This window comes from Chrysochloris asiatica, unplaced genomic scaffold (assembly GCF_000296735.1).
Source record: "Chrysochloris asiatica unplaced genomic scaffold, ChrAsi1.0 scaffold00035, whole genome shotgun sequence".
NCBI classification, from domain to species: domain Eukaryota; kingdom Metazoa; phylum Chordata; class Mammalia; order Afrosoricida; family Chrysochloridae; genus Chrysochloris; species Chrysochloris asiatica.
The window spans coordinates 7593107-7619145 of NW_006408553.1; the positions used below are offsets into that span (position 1 = coordinate 7593107).

At 43.7% G+C, this 26039-nt stretch overlaps 1 protein-coding gene across 1 annotated transcript in view; it reads left to right on the plus strand.

The window, feature by feature from the left end:
• Positions 1 to 26039, plus strand: part of ANK1 (ankyrin 1, erythrocytic) — a 111745-nt gene that overhangs the window by 46211 nt on the left and 39495 nt on the right. The window contains exons 3-16 of the mRNA XM_006859985.1: positions 2004 to 2102; positions 7150 to 7248; positions 8055 to 8153; positions 9399 to 9584; positions 10697 to 10795; positions 11289 to 11387; positions 11661 to 11759; positions 16679 to 16876; positions 18937 to 19035; positions 19876 to 19974; positions 20636 to 20734; positions 22445 to 22642; positions 23189 to 23287; positions 24009 to 24107. Coding sequence (XP_006860047.1) covers positions 2004 to 2102; positions 7150 to 7248; positions 8055 to 8153; positions 9399 to 9584; positions 10697 to 10795; positions 11289 to 11387; positions 11661 to 11759; positions 16679 to 16876; positions 18937 to 19035; positions 19876 to 19974; positions 20636 to 20734; positions 22445 to 22642; positions 23189 to 23287; positions 24009 to 24107 — 1671 coding nt within the window. The remainder of the gene's footprint in view (positions 1 to 2003; positions 2103 to 7149; positions 7249 to 8054; positions 8154 to 9398; positions 9585 to 10696; positions 10796 to 11288; positions 11388 to 11660; positions 11760 to 16678; positions 16877 to 18936; positions 19036 to 19875; positions 19975 to 20635; positions 20735 to 22444; positions 22643 to 23188; positions 23288 to 24008; positions 24108 to 26039) is intronic.

Sequence of the window (26039 nt, forward strand, 5' to 3'; positions counted from 1 at the left end):
TGTGATTTGGGTGAAAGTTTACAGAGCACATTGGTTTTCATTCAACATTTTGATCTATGGCATTGATTGTAATCCCACACTGTAACAGCACTCTTCCCTCTTCCTCCCTGTTCTTACCATTTCCATTCATCCTTCTTTCATACCCCGCCCCCCCCCCCCCCACACACACACCATAAACTGGAACCTTCACTTGCTCTAGGACAGCCCCTAGAAAGGAACACACTAGAATAGGGTTGACCTAAACAGGAGGCAGGGAGGAGGAGTTAGGGGAAAAGTAAAGAACTGTTGTTGGAGTTTGGGGTAAGTGGAGAAGGAACAAAACAAAAAGGCAGATGATGGAGATTGTGCACACACTAAAATCATTTTCTGTATGGAGCCAAGATCTACTCATCCATCAGAATTGAAGTTTAGTTACAACAGGTCAGAATTTAGTTGTGGCTCTAAGTAGCACTCTTTGAAGACAGCTTCTGCCAGAAAGTTTAAAGACATTTAAGTACAAGGATCAGGAGACTATGAAGCATAAAAGGGATGGGGTCGGGGTGTGTGTGCCGTGGAGTCGGTTCTGACTCACAGAGACCTGTTTAGGGTTTCCAAGGCTATAACTCTTTATGGGAGCAGAAAGCTTCATCTTTCTCTCGCAGAACAGCTGGTAGTTTCAAACTGCTGACCTTGAGGTTAGCAGCCCGATTCATAACCACTACGCTACCAGAGCTCCTTATGAAAGGGATAAACAAAACTTAGCTAGTCTGATTTCTAGAGTCCAGAAGTAAAGTGTTAATTGCTTTGCACAAGTTCTGCTTCCGTGGGCCAATGGTTGAGCATAAGAAAATGTGATTTCTCTGCCCGCCTTCCCCTTCTTTCCTAAAAATGTACCTGCCAAGCAGGTTTTGGTCACATTTGAAATGGCGGGATTGCCACAGGACCATTTTGAATATGATTCTTGTGTTGAGGAAATCTTACAGTTAGGTGGTTGGAAACAAACCCATATTGACTTCACATATGACTTTATCGCAAATTATTTTACTTAATATATGGCTACTTCTGCAAAGGTTTAGGGTGCATTGACATTGCCTCTTTGCTTTTCCTGGTGGCTGCTATGAGAATTAACTTAAGGGTCGAAAGATTACATTTCAGTTGAATGCCTGAAACCAGGGCCAAGATCTGAATTTCAAAAGCACCCACTTGGTTTCTGAGGCCTGGTATGGTGCTACGGGTTAATGCTGAAAAGTCAGTTTTAACCTCAAGGTTGGTGGATCAAGCTCACCAACCACTCTTCAGAAACCCTATGTTGTTGTTATGCGCCATGGAGTCGGTTCCAACTCATAGCGACCCTGTACAAGGTTTCCAAGACTGTAAACCTTTATGGGAGCAGAAAGCCTCATCTTTCTCCCGCTGAACAGCTGGTAGTTTCGAACTGCTGACCTTGAGGTTCACAGCCCGATTTGTAACCACTATGCTACCAGAGCTCCTTTCAGAAACACTATACAGGGTTGCTATGAGTCGGAACTGACTCGAAGGCACTTAACAACAACAATCCACACTTCACTCATATTCAGGGAATAGTGGTATTATCACTCTCCCTTCCTTTCCATAAGGACCCCTCTTGTCACAGAGGTTAAGTAAACAGCTGCTATCTGAATGGTCAAAAGTTTGAACCCAAACAGCTGCTCCTAGAGAGAACAATGAGATTATCTGCTTCCATAAAATATTATAGTTTGGGAAACCCTTTGGGCAGTTCTATTCTGACCTATAGGGTCACTATGAGTCATAATTAACTTGATGGCAGTGGAGTTTTCCACAGCTGTCTGCTGCTTCTACAGGAGAGGTGCTGACAGCGGCTGGGATGACCCTGACTTCTTCCCTGTCTGAGATACCACTCTGAGTCCATCCAGCTCTGACCTTCCAGTCCTTCCCACTTCTCATCGCCTCATTCTCAGTCACTTGTGACAGCAGAAAGCAGTGTCCCGCTAACCACACATTTTCTCATGCTCTGTTCTCTACAGAATGGGTTGAACGGCCTGCATCTAGCCTCTAAAGAAGGCCATGTGAAAATGGTGGTAGAGCTTCTGCACAAAGAAATCGTTTTAGAAACAACAACCAAGGTAAGTCTTATAGGGAATGGGGGCACTTTTCATCTAAAATTCAAGCTCATGGGTCCCTAAAGTATTGTTCCGAACCCTGGAATAGACACCAACTTTCTGAGAAAAACTCAAAACTTGATTCTAAATTTGTCTTATTCTTCCAATCACTTTCTAGTTCTGTAAGTCCCGAACTTACTTGAAAATGCACAGCCCTGCTCCACACAGGTCCAGTAGGTCTTGACTTGATTCTCGTCACTAGGTTATAAATCTAAGTACATAAGCCTTATCCCAGTGACTCTATGCTTCTCAGGGTCCTTGGCTGTAATACAGGAAGGAGACTAAGTACAGTGGAAACCTTGAAGTCAGGTGTCTTGGGTTCAAATCCCAACTGAGATACTTCATACTCTAAGAAAATCTAGGTTGTTACTCAACCAAGGTGAAACCTCAGTTTCTACACCTGTAAAATGGGCATCCTAATATTATTTGCAGAATTGCTATTAAAATTAAATGTGATAATGTATACAAAGTGACTCTCATATAAGAAGGACTTAATAGATATTGGTAACTGTGAGCCCTGGTAGCGTAGTGGGTTAAGTGTTGGGCTGTTAGCTGCAAGGCCCAAAATTTGAACCCAGCAGCTGTTCTGCAGGAGAAAGATGGGCTGTTTGATTGCATAAAGATTTCCAGTCTCAAAAACCATACTGAGCAGTTCTACTCTGTGTCTACGATCACTATGAGTTGCACTTGACTTCACGGCGCAGTGGGTTTGGTTTTTTGGTTATGTTGTTATCAAGGGCCATAGGATTTTAAAAAGAGTCCAGATCCTTCATCATTAATGTAAATCCAAATCATAAAACCAAACTCATAGCCGTAGAATTGATTCCTATTCATAGTGAACCTAATGACACAGTAGAACTGCCCTGTAGAATTTCCAACATTACTCTTTATAAAAGAAGACATCTTTCTCCCACAGAGTAACTGGTGGGTTTAAACTCTGGATCTTTCAGCTAGCAATCAAGCACTTAGCCACTGCACCACCAGGGCTCCTTCCCAAGTCCAATTCCTCCGATTTCTCCTTCTCCAGCAAGTCTTTCACTGTTTAGCCCCAAATCTATTTCTTTTCCTTACCAAATACTTTTGAATAGCATTCTCTCTTTCTAAGAGGATATGGCACGTGATACTATCAGACCTCTCACAGCAATCGATTTCTCCCCATCTCAACAGATTATTAACACCAGTTCCCAAACTGTAGAGTTGTGAAACTGATGCTCACCCATGGATTGAGAAGTCAGTTTTATTATTTATATATGTGCATCTTATTAGTTTATTAAACAAGATGCAGCCAAGCATTTCAAAACAAGACTAAACAACAAAAAACTATCGTATTTACTAACTCAAATACTGTGTCCTCAATTCTTGCTTTCTCTTCTTTCCCCATGTTACCTTCCCATGATTTTCATTTTGTTTCTCCCCCGCCAGCGTCTCATTTTCCATTTGTTATTGATTAAATATGGTCTCACATACAACCTCAATTGCAGTTCCACACAGCAGCTTGCCAGCTCTCGAGCAGAGAACACAGAAGAGCAATGTGTAGGGAACAGATATAATTTATGATTCTGAAGTGAGCTACCACAATATTATGAAGGTAGAATCATCTCTTGAGGTAAAAATTCTGTAATTTTCATGTCATTTCATGAGCATGAAAAGATCCCTCTATACTTATTGGTAAAATAAACTGAGTTGTTCTTTCTGTAGGTATTATGGGCATTTTTTTTCTTCCTCAGCCCATGGCAAATGCCAATTGCTTCCATTCTGCACCTTTATGTGGATGGAGGGGATGCAATGATTTCTTCTTTGGATGCTTTCTCATACCTGGCTGCAAGCAGCGTGCCATCTGACAGGCTCGGTGTGCTCCAGAGAGCTCCTCTCTGCCTGGCATTTCACCAAGAGCTGCACGAACAGTATGCTTCAGCACTTTTACTCTTTCTGATTTCTCCCCGCCCTTTTGATTGTTATTTTTCAAGTGAACACTTGGTGTGTCCTTTTTATTTATAGAAATTTTGTAAGCCAACGTGGTTTTGGAATACCAGACAGAGAAGGAAAAATAAAAAGAGAGAGAAATGGAAACCGTGGGCTAGGGAAGAGTTATAACAGATTGGGGGATTGTAATGGGTCTCCCAAGCAAGAGAAAGATGGTTTTTGGTTGGTTTTCTTTTAAGGTAACAACAACAACAACACACACACACACACAAAAACAAGATACGTTCCTCAACCGTGCTTGGAAATGTTGAAAGCACAAAATGAGCATATTCTCTCTTCTACCTCCCATCTCTTTCCCTCAGAGCCTGGAACTCAGCTCCAAAGCTGTTCGTTCATTCAGACTGGCATGAGATGGCTTGCATATCGACTGAAGAAAAGCATTCTTTCTCACTCCAGCTCTCTCTCTCCTCCTTCCATGTGGCTTTTCCTCAGCACCTGCTTCTGCCATCCTCCCCTCTATGAGCTCTATGACTCTCTGAAAATGGAGAAACTGGGCTTTGTGGATTACCTAGCTCAGCACTAAGTACTTTTTCCTGCTCCTTGGAGGGCATGCTCTTTGGTGGTAAGGGAGAGGCAGAGCAGACAAGGGTGATCACCATGACCCCCTCTGGGGCTCCCCCAACCCAGGGTCAGAGACTTGTCTTGACCCTTGTAATACGTATGTGTGGAAAGAGTGGGTCCAGTTCCCAGGGTCTTCCCTTTGTTCGTATTTATCACCAGTGCTGCCCTCAGTCCATGCGGACAGTGGCATGGACCAAGATTCACAACCAGCCTCCCACATCTGAATGCTTTTCTCCAGTGGAAATTCAAGCTCTCCACTTGTTAGTCCTCTCCTTATAGGCAAAAGGGATATAGTGCGGATATAGTTTGATTTCAGGTAGGAAGGGTCAGATGAAAAGGAACATGCAATGTGAGCTTCATGAGAAGCTCATGAAGCATATCAGTCCAGTACACCACACACAAACATACACACACATGTTCAGTGTTTGATGAAGGGATGAATGGAAACAGAAGCTTTCTTCATCTAAGTGGGGAGACAGTAAAACTCCACTTGAAGTCCAGAGTCTTGATTTCTAGACAAGGTTATGTTGCCAACAGCCCTGTTCCACTTGGTGCCGTGAGTGAATCAGACCCAAGTGCCAGAGCCTGTAAATGTAGGCTCTTTGGACTTCTATGAAAAAGTAATAATTAGCACCTATACATTCATTTCTGACATTTATTCTCTGACCAATACTTGAAGAAGAAGAACCCTTTTGTTGATCAAGTTGGACTTTGATAGAAATCAAGGAAAAATCAAAAAGAAAACTTCAGGAATCCACTAACAGGAAACTCCTACCTAATTCAGGTAGTGTTTTTATAATTACATGAATTACTAAGCGAAGTATAAGAAAGAAACACACAAGATTCCTTCTAGCCACTTTCCTTTGATTAGGCTGCCCGTATCTACCAGTGGACGCTGGAGCAGTGGTGACCTGTGACCACAGAGTTTGGCCCCTTATTCTGCCCAGTTCCTTGCCAGGAGAGAGCTTTTCTTCCAGGTCACAACCATTGAAAACCCTGTGGAGTACACTTCTACTCTGACACACACATGGCATCACCATAAGTCAGAATCAACTCAACAGCAACTGCTTAACAGATGGTCACAATGTGTGGACTGATTTTATAAAGTCCTGCTGGTCTGCCCTTAAGTTTCCTGACATATAGATAGTGTTTATGTAGCTCAGTTAAAAACTATACATTGCCTAAATAATGAAAAATCAAGTCAATTGAGATCTCTGTCCCTTAAGTTGCATAGAGACAAATGGATCCAGTTATGGTTCGACTTCCTCCAACTTATCTTATTTGATGGAAGTTGTCAAGCAGAGCCACTCACGCCCAACTCTCACTATACAGGCTGGCAGTGTGGGCCCTTGGAGAAAGTGCTGATGTTCCAGCCCCTGGACATGGTAGGAAACTGGGAGGATTGGCAGAAAGACTGACCAGCTAAGGTAGTTGCCATTCTAGAAACACAAAAGTTCCTAGTTTAGAACCTTGTCCATAAATTGTTGTTTAATTTCCAGAATGAATGAACTCATTTTCTTAGAAACTGCCTGTTTTCTTAGTCTCTAATTTTGCTTCTTAGCTCTTCAAAAGTTTACTTTAAAACTCTCAACTACATGCCTTGTCTTCTAGTGTTTTTCTGTCTGACTTTCCTCTTCTGTCTTACTTGGTGAAGCCTTCCTTATATATTTTGCTTATTAACACTTCAAATCTTTGTATTTTCCTGTGGTAGTTTTTCTTTCATGGTATTCTACTTATTTCCCCATTTATCTTTATTTTCCTAACCAACTAAATGGCACTTAACAACAACATCATATCTTTATATGCTTTTTCTCACCTCTACAAACATTATATAGTTCTTTTATCAACACCTCCCAACTTCTCTACACATTTTTACATTTCCTTTTCTATTTACTACTTTGCTCACTCTCTTCTATTTTCATATTCATTGTCCTCTTTGGTCTTGTTTTTGGTCCATGGGCCTTACCTTTCACAGCATCAAGAGTTGCCCACCCACCCCACCACCCCCGACCCCTGCATTTGCTGGTTTCACAGAGGCCTCTGTATCATGCTGAAGAATTATGGACTGAGATGAACCAAAAGTTGAAAAAGACTAGACCTTGCCTGATGAACATTATAATGTGTGTTCTGATGAATACTGACTATTTTCCAAGCCAATAACAGAACACTACACCTGCACTACACATACATATTAGGTGTTGAGATTTTTTTTTTCTTTACTTTCAGAGATATTTTTCATGGAGAATGGGAAACATTCATCTATTTCTGCTTTTAGGACTATTTCAAGATGTGTGGTGGACCAGGCACACACATGTGTGTTTTGTATCCCATGCAGCCATAAAGAATGACTGTTGCCAGTCCCTCCTTCTCTACCCACAAGGCACCCTGATTGTGTATGTTTAATAGTCACTTATGACTCAGGCCCAATGGGAAACGTCCTCTGCTTCTTCCCTCTGATGTGTTTCAGAAGGGGAACACAGCCCTACACATCGCCGCCCTCGCTGGTCAGAATGAGGTGGTCCGGGAGCTGGTCAACTATGGCGCCAACGTCAACGCCCAGTCGCAGGTAGCTGGCTGGAGAGTGTTGCCTCTTTTTTCACAGAGATGGTGGGCACATTGGCTATAGCACTAGTCCACACACAGTATTGATTTATCAGTAGCATGTTTCTTGAGCAATCATGAACCCAAAACTAGTTATCATCAAGTTGATTCCAACTCATGGTGATCCCACATGTGTCAGAGTAAAACTCTGTTCCATAGGGTTTTCAATAGCTGATTTTTTGGAAGCAGATCACCTTTCTTCCCAAGTACCTGTGAGTGAACTCGAACCTCCAGTTTTTGGGTTAGCAGCCAAGCACATTAATTGTTTGCCCCATCCAGGGACTCCAAGTAGTAATGGGGGCTTCCTTTATTAGCATGGTGGGGTTGGGTCATTGTGGGCCTCGTTGCTGTTCAGTAGACCATATATTTAGTTTTGGCTCATTAAGGGAGAGACACTGCATGTGTGTGTGCATGGCGGGGGTGCTATGGGGGGAGGAAGGATAGAAAGGGGAGGTGAAAAAGAAAGGAGTGAAAATGGAGGCAAGTGAGAGTGCTAAGAGGCTGACTTCCGCTTATGAGGAGCAGAGACACAGACTTCCATGGAGTACCGTCTCCACCTTGTGGCCTTTTGCAATAATCCTTCCTATGAAGCCAATGCAAAATGACAGTGAGTTTATTTACAACAGGAGATCCAGGTGGGGAAGTTGCCCCATAGACTAGGTGAAGATAGGATGAAGAGAGAGCTGTCCACAAGTTTAGAGTTTCTTGCCTGTTTGAGCATCATTTGCTGTTGTAGATGGATTTTAATGACTGTTTCTCTGCGGTTTACAGAAAGGCTTTACACCCCTGTACATGGCAGCACAAGAGAATCACTTGGAAGTGGTAAAGTTTTTACTGGAAAATGGAGCTAATCAGAATGTTGCCACAGAAGTAAGTGCCTTAGAAAAACAGACTCCCCACGGAAAGTCTCCCAGGTGAACAGCGTTGTTGCTGAGCAGTAGCTTCCAGGGACATGGCTGGAGATACATCCTCTTGTGACCAGTGTAGACCCTTGCGGAGTCAATCCTATGTGCTGTCAGACTCTGCAAAGGAGTATGAGACATAGTCATGTGTCTTGAGGAATGCCCAGACACATGCCAGAGAAATGACCTCAGAGTCTACTTTGTCTTTCCATGACAAGCAACATAGAAGTGTGTTTGTGTATGAGCAGTAGCTTCTGTGGACATGGCTGGAGATGCATCCTGTTGTGGTCAATGTAGACCTCTGTGGAGTGTGTGTGTGGTTAACAAGTATGTCTTGATCCTCAATAGAAAAAGCTCTTCCCATGAACCCATTGTACACCTTTCTTCACTGGTGAAATAAAGGAAACTGAATTAGATTGGCTAAGGCTTCTCTTGGCCCTTAGCTTTGGATGACTCAATGATTGTTGTTAAGTGTCGTCGAGTCAGTTCCAACTCATAGCAACCCTGTATATGGTTTTCAAGGAGTGACTGGTGAGTTTGAACCACTGACCTCATGGTTCAAACTGACCCTTCGGTCCAGTGTTTTATCCCACAATACCACACCAGGACTCCAACCTTAGACTGGCTAAGGCATCTCTTGGCCCTTAGCATTGGATAAGTCAACTGTTATTCTACTTCATGGGTTCATGGGGCCTTGTGTCCCTCAGTAAACAACTGAGGAAATTGATCATAATTGCACACAGTAGAATTCACCATGACTAGCATTGCTTCTAGTAGCTGGTAAGTGTTTAATGATATTTGTGAAATGAATAAATGAATAGTAGTCGGCCATGTTCAAGGCACTAGTAGATGGGGTAAGAAGCAAAGAAGTTTCTTAAAGCATTCAGACTCGAAACAATTATAAAGATTATATACAATTTATAAATGTACCAACAATTAAAAATTAAATCTGTGTTTAAAAATGGCTGGAGGGTTCTGTAAGATGGTGGAGTAAGAAATAGGGTCAATCCAGGTTTCAGGGAGGAGGTGGCATTTAAGCTGAGCTTGAAGGATGAAAGGAGTCTGAAGAGCAGAGCGTTGGAGGAAGGTCATTTCAGGCCAAGGGCCTGTTGTGAGCAGGAACCCTGAGATGTGAAAGTGTGTGTCCTGTTTTGAGGGCAGCAAGTGGTTAGATACAGTCAGAGCAAATCAGTCTTTTCTCTCCTCTGGCCAGGATGGCTTCACTCCCCTCGCTGTAGCTTTGCAGCAGGGCCACGAGAATGTGGTGGCACACCTCATCAACTATGGGACGAAGGGGAAGGTTCGCCTTCCCGCCTTGCACATTGCGGCCCGAAACGATGACACCCGGACAGCTGCGGTGCTTCTGCAGAATGACCCCAACCCAGACGTGCTTTCCAAGGTGAGGGAAGCTCCGCAAAGAATGAGAAAAAAACTCCAGGGCTTGGACCACAGAAACCCATGAGTTAGAGAGCACCAATTCCAACAAGTCCCCAAGAATTGTCTAAGAAGCTGAAGTGGGTAATGGACCTAGACTAAAGGTGATGCTGGCTGTGCAACTGAGCACAGCATACCTTCAGATTTCTGCTAAGAGAGCAGAAGAACCTCAATAGACAGGCCCACTTTAAATCCCTGGTGAACTCTGGGACTAGTGTTCTTGGCAAGGAGCAGGGAAGGTTCTTGTTGTTCTGGGTCATCCAGAAAAGGGTCGAAGGAGGACAGGTTAAGTCTGTGGCCAGAGGGAAATTTTGGAATCCCAGAAGTGGGTGGTATTAAATTTTACCTGGGCTCTTTTCACCTGGCTGTCCTCTGGTGGAGGGAAGTGACCCCCATACATGGAAATGAGAATGCAGAATGGAGAAAGGGTTCCTCAGAGGACTTGAACAGTTTGTATTCTGAATGCACTGTTTGATGTTTTGAAGCAGTGAAATGCTAATCCATTATCTGTAAACTCAGATTGTTAATTATATATCCTTTAATGGAAAGGATTTACATGGAGTTATTCACAGAATCCCCTGGCCCCATCCCATCTGTTACCACTTGTTTTCTCTGGATAATGACTGACTGGGGAGTTATGGAACAGAATGATGAGAGTGGACCCCAAAAGAAGTCAAGGGTGTGCCTTGGAATCACCAGCTGGATCACCAGACCCCTTGGAGGGTTGAAATAACCCCTAGAATTAAGATCATGAATGGCATAACTTCCATTAATTCATTAAAATCTCTTCATAAATTGTTATTCAGATGAATAAGCCCTACAGAGTCTAAGGTAATCCCAGACCATGGTTTATCCACATAAACCATGAGGCAAATTATGGGAGTGACTCAGAGCTGGTACCTAGCTTTTGAAGTATCTTTTAATCCCTTTGGCAAATGTTCCCATAAATCAAGAATCTCCTTTATGAATAGGGTCACCTGGTCTTACAACTTGTTCAGATTCTTTGGGCTGATTCTGATGACATGACTGTACATCACATAAAACAAGCTTTTTTCCTCACTGTCTCTTGTGCCCCAGACGGGATTTACCCCACTTCACATTGCAGCTCACTATGAGAACCTCAACGTGGCCCAGTTACTCCTCAACCGCGGAGCCAGTGTCAACTTCACACCACAGGTAACACCCACTGGCAGGTCCTCCCACACGTCTGGGCTTGTCTAGGACCACATTGCTCTGACTAGCCTAGTACCATAACATTTCATCTATACTAGAAAAAGGCCTCTGGGTAAAACAGTCTGCTATCTACCCAGGCTCCTTGTGAGCAGGTTTCTGGTTATCTGACCCTCCATTTCCACCCAGTTTGTCTTAATAAAGCACTGATCTACACTTGCCTAAGTATTAGATGTGGCCTTGCTCCCTCTCATCTCTGGGCAACTAGAGATGAGAAACTCAGAGAGTTTCAATTTTCAAGTCACTGGCCTACTGACCTTTACTATGGGAGACTTGGACTTGGCCATCTTGGTATGAACCACCCTGCTATAATGTCTCTGCAGGTTGTAAAATTTGTTGGGGGGTGGGCAGGAAGGGACATGGGGAGCCGGGTGCACAGCAACACCATTCAAGAGAAGGGTATTGGCTCCTGATTGCTTTCTGCATCTTCCCCCTCTAGAACGGCATCACGCCGCTGCATATTGCTTCCCGCAGAGGCAACGTGATCATGGTGCGGCTCCTGCTGGACCGGGGGGCCCAGATAGAAACAAGGACCAAGGTAGGTGCCAGCAAGCTCAGTAGAGAGGTCAGGAAGGTGAAGCTCACAGGAAGTGTGACCTAGTTCCGGATGCACCACCAGTCTCCCAAACAGCCTGCAGCACTTGCCTAAGTGCAGTGGGAGAGCTGAGTAAGACTGTGCTGAAGGTGCGCTGGTCCTTAAGGAAACAATCACTTCCGGTGGTCTGGGAGTGATGCTGCAGATAGTCTTCTTGCCAAACAGCCTCTGATAATTGCCTCTTGGGCTTTCTGTTTCTGACTCTGTCTTTTAAAGGATGAATTGACACCTCTCCACTGTGCAGCTCGGAATGGGCATGTGCGAATCTCAGAGATCCTGTTGGACCATGGGGCGCCCATCCAGGCCAAAACCAAGGTGTGTGCCGCCTTCCTGTGAGGAGCATCTTGGAGGCAGGCCTCCAAGTCAAACAAACCTGGGATCAAATCCCATTTCTGTAAAATAGAGATGATAATACTACTTAATGGGATAATGCATGTAACATTAACCACACTGCCGTCACACTGGGAAGAGCTGGGCACAATGATCATTATTATCTAGATCATGCTTTTCCTTAAAGGGCCAGATATTAAATACATTCATCTTTGTAGGCCACAGTCTGTTTCATCGATTCAACTGTGTCAATGTAACGTGAATGCAACCATAGGCAATATGTCAGTGAGTGGCTGTCTTTCAATAAAACTTTATATACAAACACAGGTGAGCAGTCAGAGTGGCCTGGAGACTGTCATTTGCCAATCACGGATCTAGATCAACCCTTAATCTCTTTTATCTTGGCTCCAGAAAAGGCAGGTCTCCAGAGCTCTTCAGGTTGTAAGAGGAACCAGTCACTGAGAAGTTTTATGGGCATGACCCAGAGTGGTCTGAAATAAATCAAAATAAAACAAAACAAAAAGTTCTTCCAAAACACCACATCAAAAGCTGATCCTTGTATTCTAATGTGATATCTTGAGTTTTTCTGGACTGAACGGTCAGACTTTGCAATGCTGCCTGCCTGAATCTTCTTCAGGCTCTTGCACTACTCTTTGGGGTGAATGTAGAATGTAAGAGAAAGGCAAAAATCAGGCCCATTCGTGACCCCTGAGGAGGTTGTCCAATCAGCTCTCAGTCATGTAATTACAGCACAGTCTAATCTATTTCCTGACAAAATATCTTAAACATCTATAAAGTTGTTATCTTTCATTTGAGGCATGATTCACACTACCTAAGCTGACCCTTTTGTTCATGTATATGTTGGGTGTTGATTTGTTGTTATTAGTCCATCCTGACTCACAGCAAGCCCCTGTGAGGAGTGGAAGTCAATCTTCTGCTAACCCAGTTCATTTAATGTTTATTCCTCCACCCAGTGCTTATTTGCTGTGTGACTTTGAGCATGTTTCTTACTCTCACTGTACCTCAGTTTCCTCTCTGGAAAGCCCTACCTGTCTTTGCTAGAATCGTTAGAATTATCACATGAGATACCGTCTTTAGAAATACATACCATTTAATTGCAAGTCCTTGGATGAATGAAGATCAAGCTGCTGCAACCAATTGTAATATTAGGTCAGGCAATTCTCAGAATTTTTCCACAGAGGTCCTATTTTTAAAACTTACATAAATGTACCTAAGTTATTAAAGAATTAAAGTATTATCCAGATTATTAAACTAGGATGAAAAGGGATATTTATGAAAATTCTTTACTAAGCACGTTCAACTTTCCAGACAACTGGGAAATATGATATTGCCTTTCTAAAATGTAATGAGTGATGACCACCCTCTGCTGTCATTCAGTCTGATTGTGCTCCTTCCTTGCCAAGAATCCTTCCTTACATCCTCACTTTCTAAAACCTGAAGACCGAGTTCCTTAGCAACTCATATGGTTTTCATAGTTCAGCTGCTCTCTACCTTTGCAGCCCCAGATTCATGCTCCCTCCCACATCTTACTCTTCTGCATGTTAAACCCCATAGAGATCCCTGAGTATCCCTGGCATTGCTGGGATACTTTGCACCTGCTTTGCCTTTTACTGGGTTATCCTTCTTCCCTCTTGTCTGCCTGGTGATCTTCCATTCCCACCAGGGAAGACCTAACATATATACCGCCCCTCCAGGAAAACTGTTCCCCATGTTCCTCCCTCATCTGTGATTCTGTCTTACCTCTGTGCTTTGATTATGCTTTCACCTTACAGTCTCACACTGAAAGACAATTGACCTGTATTCATGTCTGTTATCTAACCAGTTGCTGTTGTTAATTATAAATGAATGGTGACCCATACACACAGAGTTTGAACTGGGCTACATAGAGTTTTCTGGCTGATTTTTCTTGAAGTAGACCCCCAGGTCTTTCCTTTGAAACATCTCTAGAAGGACACAAGCTTACAACCTTTTGGTTAGTAGCTGAATATGCTTTCTTTGCACCATCCAGAGACTCTGTGACTTACCTATTAATCTATAAATTTCCTTAGGCCAGGGATTATGGCTTATTCTCTTCTGCTTCTCGAGATCTTAACCTGTACCTACTGCACATCTAACACTTAGTAAATATTTGTTGGATTGAAATTTGAGTTAACGAGTGACTGAGTCTTCTCTGCTTTTAATATGTTGTTTATTAAAACAAAACAAAACAAACAAATTACTGTTTGAGAAATCCTTAAAAGGATTTTTATGTGGTGTGAGTTTGTTAAGAGCAAAGAACAGAAGGATGTAAATCCAAATTCAATTTCATTGCCATTTTTTCAAAGCCACATTATGGACCACTTCAAAACACAAGGTGGACAGTTCATACCCACCAGCTGCTCCTCAGGAACACTCTATAGGGTCGTCACTATGAGTCGGAATTGACTCAATGGCACTTAATAACAACATGTATGTTAGAGTCCTGGTACGGCACTGGACTGAAAGGTCAGTTTGAACTACAAATTAGAGGTTCCAACCCACCAGCTGCTCCTTGGAAACCCTACACAGGATAGCTAGGAGTAGAAACTGACTTAACAGCACTTAGCAACATGCGTGTTAAGGGGAGCACGTAGCTCTGTATGATAATCACTGGATTGAAAACCACAAGATCAGTGATTCAAGCCCACCAGCTGCTCCTAAGGAAAAAGATGAGGCTTTCAGCTGAAAGAAGTACAGCCTTGAAAACCCTATACAGAGTCACTATGAGTTGGAACAGACTCGATGGCACTTAACAGCAACAATAGTGTTACGGAGCCCTAGTGGCGTAGTCATTAAAGTCATTGTTGTTAGGTGCCATTGAGTCAGTACTGACTCATAGCAACCCTATGCATAACAGAACAAAGCACTGCTCAGTCCTGAGCCAACCTCACAATCGTTGCTACGCCTGAGCCCATTTGCTGCTGCCACTGTGCCAATCTGTCTTGTTGAAAGTCATCCCCTTTTTCTCTGACCTTCCACCTTACTAAACATGATATCCTATCCAGTGACTGGTCCCTTCTGATAGTATGTTCAAAGTATAAGAGACAAAGTCTGGCCATCCTAGCTTCCCAGGAGCAATCTGGCTGTACTTCTTCCAACACAGATCTGTTTGTTCTTATGGTAATCCATGGTACTTTCAGTATTCTCCTACAACACCATAACTCAAATGCATCAATTCTTCTCTGGTCTTCCTTATTTACTGTCCAACTTTCACATACATATGAGGTTATTGAAAATACCATGGCTTGGGTCAAGCGCACCTTAGTCCTCAAACTGACATCTTTGCTCTTTGACACTTTAACGAGGTCTTGTGCAGCAGATTTGCCTAATGCAATACGTCATTTGATTTCTTGACTGCTGCTTCCATGAGTGTTGATGGTTGATTCAAGCAAAATGAAGTCTGTGACAACTTCAATCTTTTCTCCATCTATATAGATGTTGTTTATTGACCCAGTCGTGAGGATTTTTGTTTTCTTTACATTGAGATGCATCCTATACCGAAGGCTGTGTTCTTTGTATATGTAGACATATGGATATTCTCCTATCACACACAATGTTGTACTTGAAGACAGATTTTGATATGTTCTTTTTGATGATGAATGAGTCACCATTCCTCTTCAATTTGTCTTTCCCGGCATAGTAAACCATGTGATTGTCAGATTCAAAATGACCAATACCAGTCCATTTCAGCTCACTGATGCCTAAGATATTGATGTTTATGTGTTTCGTTTCATTTTTGACAGTTTTCAAGTTTCCTAGATTCATGATTCATACATTCCATGTTCACATTGTTAATGGATGTTTACAGATGTTTCTCTTCATTTTGAGTTGTGCCCCATCAGGAAATGAAGGTCCCAAATGCTTTACTCCATTCATGTCATCTTGGTCATCTACCTTGAAGAGGCAGCTCTTCCCCACTCATAGTTTGAGTGCCTTCCAACCTGAGAGGTTCATCTTTTGACACTATGTCTTACAATAAAATGGTGTTCCTCATCATATTCAATATTCAATATTCTGGTACTTACAGTATTCTACTGCTATTCATAAGGCTTTCAGTGAGTAAGCATTAGGAAGTAGTCCATCTCTCCTTCCTAGCCTGTGTTCATCTGAAAGTACAGCTAAACTCTGTTCTCCATGGGTGACCCTGCTGGTATTTATGATTGCTTGGCATAGCTTTCAGAATCACAGGAACAAGTAAGCCATCACAGTATGACAAACTTACAAGACGAGTGGTGGATCGTTAAAGTACTTTCTTCTAACTGAAATGCTAGTGGTTTAAACCCAACAGCCGCTTTGTAGAAGAAAAAATGAGGCAGTTTGTTCCTGTAAAGCTGTAGTCTTGGAAACTCTACAAGACACTTCTGTTCTGGCCCATAGAGTTGTTGTGAGTTGGAAAGGACTCATTGACAGTTGGTTCGGTTTCTGGTTTGGGGTATATGTGTTGCATGCAGGTTCTAGGCACTGTGGGACATATAGGAAATACTAGGCACAGTCACTGACCTTAAGAACCTTATAAGTAAGGAGAGAAGACATACACGTCTGAAAAGTTAGCTATGAGTACAATTAAGCAAATACATAAATAAGCTGTGGTGATGCAATACCAAAAGCCCTCAGGAGACTGGGGTGGGGGAAGGTTTCATTGAAAGACTTGGCCTAGCTTGAGCGCTTTGGGGATTTGGTTGGGTGGAAAGGAGAATTTTTGTAGTCAAGAGCTTGGAGTTCTGTATGAGCTCTGTTCACTCAAGAACCATGCGTGAGCACTGTGTAAAGAAGAAGTAGAAAGTGAGGTTGGAATCATTGTCCTGAATTCCCATATTCTGCCCCCAGAAGCCTTTGTGATTGCTTGTTTTTCCTTCCTCACCCAGAACGGCTTGTCCCCAATTCACATGGCGGCTCAGGGAGACCATCTCGACTGTGTCCGACTTCTATTGCAATACAATGCAGAAATAGATGACATCACCCTGGACCACCTGACTCCACTCCACGTTGCAGCCCACTGTGGTCATCACCGAGTGGCCAAGGTCCTTTTGGATAAAGGGGCCAAACCAAACTCCAGAGCCCTGGTGAGTGGGAAGCTGTTGGAGAAAGTGCTGAGACGTGTGGGCAGAGGGGGATAGGACCTGAGCTGAATGGTTGAACCTGGAGGGAAAGGCAACAGCTTTCACCTCAAACTGCTGCGAAGATTCAGGGCCTCAAAAGTGCTCCTGCTTAGGCTCAGGAGGTGAAATAGTGCACGAGCTGGGCAACAGCTTGGTTTTTACTCACCCTTCCATGCTCTGCTACCCTACCAGCTGGGTGTCACCTCTTGCTCTCAAGGACCAGGAAACAGGCCGAGGTCAACGGTGGTTTTGGACCCAGAAGACCTGACTCAGGAAGTGGAATCTGTAGGATGCATGTAGGAAGGGGCCGCCTCTCCAGTCTGAGCCAGGCTCAGAGTTCAGGAGCAGGAATTTATTAGACACAGCCTGGCTGTTGTACCTATTTTGGGATGGCCAAAGTGGCCTGAAGTGAACATGCTTCCTCTGCAGAGAGACTTACAGTTGACAATTTCGTGGCACTCCAAGGGATGTAAGTTTAGACCTAAAGCAAATTCCCACCTGTGGTTATGATTTTGCTCCCTCCTCCCTCAGCCACGGATTCCCTCCCAGGGTCTGTGAGGGTGTGGTGGGGCTGGAACTCTGCACAGAGCATGCCCATAACACACCATCTTCCCGTGGCCATTCACAGAAGAGGAGAATTGCGAGGCAGGATCTTCTCCAGAGATGGCAGAGGGTGGCTCATCCATTCATTGAAAAAAAGCTTTCACTGAGAATTTACTGCCTTCCAGGCACTGCTCTATGGCAATGTTTCTCAACCTTAGCACTACATATATTTGAGGCTTAATAATTCTTTACTGAAGGAGCTCTGGTAACGTAGTTGGCTACTAACATCAAGGTCAGCCGTTTGAAACTACCAGCTGTTCCACAGGAGAAAGAATGAGGCATTCTGCTGCTGTAAAGATTTACAGTCTTGGAAACCCTATACAGGGTGGTTATGAGTCGGAACCGACACCATGGCACATAACCAACAACAACCAATTCTTTATTGAAGGGGGTTGGCCTGTACAGTGTAGGATTATTTGCAGTATCTCTGGCTGGCTTTTACAGGAACCCTGGTGGCACAGTGGGTTAAGTGTTATGCTGCTAACTCCCATTAGCCTCTCTCTGGGAGAAAGATGTGGCAATCTGCTTCTGTAAAGATTTACAGTCTTGGAAACTTTAGAGAGCAATTATACTCTACTCTATAGGGTTGCTATGAGTCAGAATCAACTTGGAGGCAGTGAGTGTCAACACTCGATGCTAACTCGATGCAACACTAGATGCTAACTCAGAGGCAGTGAGTATCAACACCTCCCCTCTCCCAAGTTGTGACAATTCAAAATGTCTTCAAACCTTGCCAAATATCTTCTGAGGGGCAAAATTGCCCATGCTTGAAAACTATTATCCTAGGAGGATAAAGTAGTTTTGTTTTTTTTTTTAAAAAAGGCCAACTCCCTGTCCCCATGGAGTCTATATTCTAGTATATCACTTCAGAACTGAACTGATATACAGAAATCCACTTAGTAAATCCATTTAGTAAAAAATGGTTTCAGGAAAGAGAGAATATGATCTGCCACACAAAAGTACGCCTGAATGTAAATTATCCCTTTAAGGTAACTTCAAACAGTGTTGTTGTTATGAGCCATGGAGTTGGTTGCAACTCATAAGGATCCTACATAGGGTTTCCGAGGCTGTAAATCTTTACGGGAGCAGAAAGCCTCATCTTTCTCCCACGGAACAGCTGGTAGTTTCGAACTTCTGACCGTGAGATTAGCAGCCCGATTCGTAACCACTACACTACCAGAGCTCCTTTACACTAGGCATATCCAAAAAACAGGATCACATTATATAAACAACATGCTCAGAAACATGTCTGACCCATAAGGGAGAGCCACTTGTCTCTTAAATGATTTGTATTCATTGGCATTTTATTCTCTGGGCATCTTCTAAGAGGATGCCTTTGAGAACAGCAAGGTGATATTCTGGGTGTTCTTTGGGCTGCAGTGTAAGCTCTCTTGGTTGTTTCCCTTTGTATGGGCCTGCAGAATGGCTTCACCCCCTTACACATTGCCTGCAAGAAGAACCATATCCGTGTCATGGAGCTGCTGCTGAAGACCGGAGCCTCAATCGACGCCGTCACAGAGGTAGGAGAAACTCCGTGGATAAGCATACAGCCCCTACCCTGTGGCCTTCCTCCAACAGCATGCATGTCTCCCTCCTCTGCAAAATGTTTGTTGTCACAACACTTGTGCATGGCTGTGGGGGTGTATACAGGAAGCCTTCAAAAAGTTCATAGAAAACTTCCATTATTTTTTAGTTTCATTTTTCTACAAACTTAATTTTTTAATTTTTATTGTGAATTGGATGAAGGTTTACAGAGTAAATGTTTTTCCCTTCAGCAGTTATACACATTTCTCTTTGTCTAATTGACTGCAATTCCCACAATGAAATGTCTCTTATCCTACTTCTTCCCTGTCCCACGAACTTTATGAAGCTCCACCCACCTCATCTTATCTGTATGAGCTAGAAATTGAAGTGTAGAGTACTCGAAAGAATAAATCAGGGTTAACTAAGTCAGGGAATATTTTCGTGTTTTAGGGAGCTTTCCTGGTATGGCACCATAGGATAAGCACTCTACCTCAAGGTCACTTTGAACTACAAAATCAGTGGTTCAAACTCACCAGCCACTCCTTAGAAACACTATACAGGGTTGCTATGAGTTGGAACCAACCAACAGCACCAACACGGGAGCTTTCCAAGATCAGATGCAATTATTCCAGTTGTCAAAGTGGGCAGAAATTGCCCCACAGTGATTTTCCTCTAGCCAGTTTCTGGGTTTCAAACCTACCTCATTTACCTCCCTTTTCTTATAGAACCATTTGTGAAGTCTCTAGAGATAAAAAGCATTAATTATGGTCTTGCGTTCTCACTTCTTTGGTGGCACCGAAAAGGTTTCCTTTCTCACCTCTCTTGTGTGTTCACAGTCCGGCCTGACACCTCTCCATGTGGCTTCCTTCATGGGGCACCTTCCCATTGTCAAGAACCTCCTGCAGCAGGGAACATCTCCGAATGTCTCCAACGTGGTAAGTCAGAGGGACAGCAAGACTCTTTCCTCAAGGGGGAGCTCCCACTGGTGGTAGTGGTGGTTATGTGCCGTGGAGTCGGTTCTGACTCATAGCAACCCTGTACAGGGTTTCCGGGGCTGTAAATCTTTACGGGAGCAGAAAGCCTCATCTTTCTCCCGCGGAACAGCTGGTAGTTTCGAACTGCTGACCTTGCGGTTCGCAGCTCAATTCATAACTACTACGCTACCCTCAAGATCCCTCCTGGGGTGGAATTTTCAGACTAGTCAGGGCCTCAGACTTGAAGAGAACATCCCCACATACTGTTTACCCAGTGAAACTTCCCACATAGCTGCAAATCTTGGTGTTTTTAAGGTTTTCATTTTTTTAGACCATAATTTGTAAACTTCTGTGTTATCTAAGAATACAGTTACATTGTTTAACATTCATTAGCTCTGAGATTTGCCTTTAAGTGTATATAGAATATACACACACATACACCCACATATGCATGCATGCTTACACCAGGTTTTGCCAGACTAAAAGAGCTGTTTGATTGGGTAACGCCACCTCTTGGATGAAAACTTAACAAGATTTTCCAAGCTGGTACTTTGGCTCGCTGTATGTGTCCTTTTGGAAACCCAGCATGTATTAAGACTCCTGTAATTTTGTTATTTTAAAGAAAGTGGAGACCCCATTACACATGGCAGCCAGAGCAGGACACACAGAAGTGGCCAAATATTTGCTCCAGAACAAAGCCAAAGTCAATGCCAAGGCCAAGGTGAGTTTTGGAGGTGGGAAGGGAAGCATCCTAGAGTGTAAGAAATTCAGGTGCAATGGGGAGAAATCCTAATTAGAGGACCAGCTGCAGTGATTGCAGCACAAAGATCGCTTGTCATCTTTATTTAGGTTGCACTAAGCTCTCCGATTTTGCAGGAGATATTTTTGTGTCCTAGAACTATGGGTTGTTTTTTGTTTTTTTTAAGATCATGAAATCTTCAGATGCAAGAAGCACAGCTAAGCTGGCCTGCAGTGCTTATTGGGTTGTCAGGGTTTCACAAGCATAGCAGTCACGGTCTAGGGAAATATGCTACTTTTTGAAGAAAATATGGTCAGTGAACATATGTCAGTTACCTGACCTAAAAATGGTTGATTCTTCTTCTTGTAAAATCCTTTTTTGAGGGACTAGGAAATCGAAGAGTTTCTCTGCTGAGTTTGCAAATTGATTGGATGTTTTCCAGAATAGGTTTTCCTAACCCAATAGACACCAGAAAGCTTCATTTCGAGTTGAGACAGTGATTTGTGTTTGGGCTGTATGAGGGTCGCCTCCCTGCCCCATAATGCCTTCAACCATCAGGCATAAGCAGGAAATGGGGCAGAGGGGGTGGATACAAAGTTATGCACCCCTTTCAGCAGCGTCTTCCACAACCTCTGGCATAGAGACAATCCAAGTGGAATTCAAACAGAGGCGAGAGTGTCCACTCAGGCATCGTGGTGTGTGTTTTGAGGGGGAGGGTGGACAGTAACAGCAACCACAATTTATTGATTTCTTATCTGTGCCCAGAGTTCCTGGGTGGTACAAATGGTTAACATACTCAGATGCTAACTAAAAGATTGGAGGTCTGAATCCATCCAGAGTTACATCAGAAGAAAGATGATCCACTTCCGAAAGGTCTATTGAAGCACTGTTCTACTCTGACACACATAGGGTCACTATGAGTCAGAATCAATTTGATGGCAACTGGTTTATTTTGTGTCAGACACCATTCAGAACACTTTGTTCACAATATTAGCCTGATATGAACCAGAATTCTGTAAGATAGGTATTATTATTCCTGTTTTACAGATGGGAGTGTTGAACTTTGGTGTTGTTGTTGTTGTGTGCGATTTAGTTGAGTTGATTCCATCTCATAACGACCCTATAGGACAAAGTAGAATTGCCCCATAGGGTGTCCTAGGCTGATTACGGGAGTGGAGTGTCATGTGTTTTCTCTCGTGAAGCCGCTGATGGGTTCAAACTGCTGACTACTTAACCATTGCACCACCAGGAACCCTTGAGCCTTTTGATTGTTGTTGTTATGTGCCGTGGAGTCGGTTCCGACTCATAGCAACCCTGCACAGGGTTTCTGAGGCTGTAAATCTTTACGGGAGCAGAAAGCCTCATCTTTCTCCTGCAGAACAGCTGGTAGTTTCGAACTGTTGACCTTGCAGTTCGCAGCCCAATTCATAACCACTATGCTACCAGAGCTCCTTTGAGCCTTTTGATAGTTAAGTGGAAATAACAAATAATTTGAAGAATTAAATAAGGTAGAGGATATTGTTTTCTTAAATCAGACTCCTGATTTGAATCCCAGCTATTCATCTTACTAGCTGTGTGACCTTATGAAAGTCACTCAACTTCTCTTGCCCTCACATCCCTTCTCTATAAAATGAAGAGTTGGATTAGATAAGCTTAACATTCCCTGTTCTTTGTTTTCACTTCGGGGTCCAGGATGATCAGACCCCGCTTCATTGTGCAGCTCGCATCGGCCACACAAACATGGTGAAGCTCCTGCTAGAAAACAATGCCAACCCCAACCTGGCCACCACCGCTGGGCACACCCCTCTGCACATTGCAGCCCGAGAGGGCCACGTGGAAACAGTCTTGGCCCTTCTGGAAAAGGAAGCATCCCAGGCCTGCATGACCAAGGTATAGCCAGCCTCCTCCTTTTCTCAAGAAGCCACAGGCTGGGTGGGTCTGGCCTGTGTGTGGGAGGGGGCACCCTACCCGACCCTCTTTGTTACCTTGAAAGCAGCTGGGAGTGCTGATGCTCATCTGTGTACCTTTTGTGCTGTCATCTTTCCCTAGTAAAGTAGTGAAACAGTTTCTCCTGTACTCATCCAGCCATCGTCTGCTTATCACAGAGTACTTATTTGTTGAGCCATGTGCTCTAGGCATGGATAAATTCTGAGGATTCAACAAAAATAAGACTCAACTCCTACCCTCAAGTAGCTAGCATCTAAATAGTAAATGATGGCTTTATTGCATCACAAAAGAGGCACAAATAGTGAATGTAAAGGACGTTGCTGATTCCCAAAATCCTTGGCCTCTTGCAAAGTTCAAAAATTGCTTTGTCCTTTGTTTTACTGGCATCTCCATGCCACTTAAAGTGGTAAACCTCTGTTGCTATAGACCCTATCTCCAGAGAGGACAGCTGTGTTTTCCCATAGTCTGATGGCCTGTGTTTCTCCTCAGAAAGGATTTACCCCTCTTCATGTGGCGGCTAAGTACGGGAAGGTCAGGGTGGCAGAGGTGCTGCTGGAACGGGATGCACATCCAAACGCTGCTGGAAAAGTATGTTTGAACTTCCCTACCTCTAAACTTACCTAGTTAGAGGAAAGAACCAAGACTAAACTTGATTGCTTGTGAATGTATCTATTGTGTAAACTCATTTTGTTTATCTTGGGAAAAGAACCCTTGGAAAGACTGATCTTTCTGTCAAAGCCCTTGCCATTTAAAAAAAAACAAAAACTGGTAGCCCACTCTAAGTACAGGGGTGGGGTACCAATAAGCAAGGTAAGCACTGGCTTTTTCATGCTTACTTACTAATTTGTTGTAAGGTCTGGAGGAAGATAGACACCAGCCATACCTCAAAGCAGAATCTTTGATGTGGTGAAAAACTGTGAAATTGTTCACTACAGATAAATGTGAGCCAATATAGTGTTTTGATCACCCTGCCTTGGTTTCCCTGGTCCAGCTCATTGTGATTTCCAATGATTCCAGGTCATGACTGGCTCTGGAATTAGATTAAAGGGAGATATTGAGGGTTCGGTGGTAGAATTCTCACCTTCCAAGAGGGAAACCCAAATTTAACTTTTGGTCAATCCAATCTACTTCAACAATCAGCCAGTGAAAACCCTCTGGCTCAGCATGGTTTAATCTTATTGTGCATGGGGTTGTCAAGAGTTGGGGGGCCTATTCAACAGCAGCAAGCAGCAACAACCTAGCTAAGGAATCCCTGCAAGTCAATCGATTGGAGTCAGACTGTTCTCTTTTGTGTTTTGCCCTTTTGTAGAATGGCTTGACCCCTCTGCATGTGGCTGTACATCACAACAACCTGGACATTGTCAAGCTGCTGCTTCCCAGGGGCGGCTCCCCACACAGTCCTGCTTTGGTAAGGCCCTGTCTTTCTCTACAGACTAGAAGCTCTGAACTGAGATGGTCTCCTCTCCTTGGTCCTTGCCACCTGTCAGTTCTTCAGGGAGGGTTGTTTCAAAAGCAGTTGAAGAATTTTTCTGTTTCATTTTTATTTTTACCTCAGAAATCTCACCTTGCTTTCACAAATGTTACCTGCAGTATAGTTGCCGCTATTTGGGGACCAGGAGTGAGATGAGAAGTGGGTAACACTTCTTAGCAACAGGTTTCCAACCAAGGTGAAATTTATTTTACACAACAAATGTATTTCCCCAGCAGCTGCATGTCACCTGAGTTTTATAAACTGACTCTCAAAGTTCAACACATAAAACTATCTATCTCCTGGGAAGTGATGAGTCTTGGGCCCAGAGATTCTGATTCCATGGGACTTGGGGGAGACAGAGAAATTTCAGTTTTAACCAGCTCAGTTCCAGGTGGTCTAATGCTGAAGGCACAGTGATCACACTTGGATAAATCTGCCAGGCTGTGGGAGAACATACTGGAACTTTGCACCAAGGAACCTGTTATGAATGGAAATAATCACCCCAGATTTATTTCTTTTATGGAGTTCCGTCTTTTAGAACATGGTGCTTTGTTGTAGTTTTTTTTTTTTTTTTTTTTTAATGAGGCACACCTTTCTATATTACACATCACACATATGGCCAAAAAAAAATCCTCGGAAGTGAACTGCTCAGCGCTGTACCTCTATTGGCCCTTGTGGGAACCAAAGATAAAGGGTGCAGACAAGAGTCGCTTATGTAAGAACAGACTGGGCTAGAGAAATGCGAAGTGAAGGGATAAAGGCCGGAACACAAGTGTTGTTTTTTGGGAACAGGCTGCCTCCCTGTGGGAGCCTGAACAGTATGGGCCATCCTTGCCCGTATGGGTGTAGTGTTTGTATGCAGGGGGGTCCGGGTGGGGAAGAGGGCGCTGTGGAAGGTGGGGACAGAGAGCAAAGAGGGGCTTTAGAGGAAAAAAAAAAACCGAGAGCGCGCAAGGCTGAGTGATACAAAGACCGGCGCAGTCTGATAAGGCAGCCACGACCCATGAGAATCAGTTGGGTCATTTATAAGAGAGCAAAGTCCTGCACTCAGGCTGCAGAAGGAGCAATGGGGTGACTCCGCGGGTGCTTCCTACGGCCACCTGCCCAGTGCTGGACGGATGCCGCCAAGTTACTGAAAACCAGCGCGGGCCTGCGTTTCCTTTTTTCCCTCCTGAAAACGCATGCTCTTCCTAATTTCCCGGAGTCACTTGTCTGCAGACTCACCCTGTTTCCTTGGGCTTCTGTCTCTGCCTTTGTTGTAGAAAGCCCCACGTCACAGTGTAGACTGAGCAGGCGGCACTGCAGGGATGTCAATACTACCTCTAAAAATAAAAAGCTGGCCCCCAGCCTCCTCACTCTTCTACTTACATAAAGGAAACTGGAGCCAGCTTCTTGATATTTAAGGAGCGCTAAATCCAAGCACAAACTCTGTACAGATGGGTTTTGTTTCCATGGCAAAAAATACTTTCCAAAGTCGTCTGACAATTTTGTAGAATTTCACATGCAAAGCTCTCTGCACCCAAACCAACTCTCCCCTTTCAAATTTTGATGTTAGTGTTGTTTTAATGTTTTGGCAAATTTCTCTCTTGTTCATGCCTTTGGAAAGGAGAGGCTTTTTCTGCTACACATCCCTCCCTAACCGCTCCCTGACTCATTATTTTATTGGGTAGTTCCTCTTTGTCCTTGTCACTACAGAAGGTCGTTCATTTCCTTTAGCCTGGTTCTGGTGACGCTCAGAGGGTTGTAGTTCTCCTGAGACTGATAACTTGCTCTCCTATCTGGGTTATAACCCCAGGCATGTCCAGAGCAAATTTACCTGTGTCAAGGACAGAGTGCTGTCTCTTCTTGCCAGTGTGGTTGTACACAGCT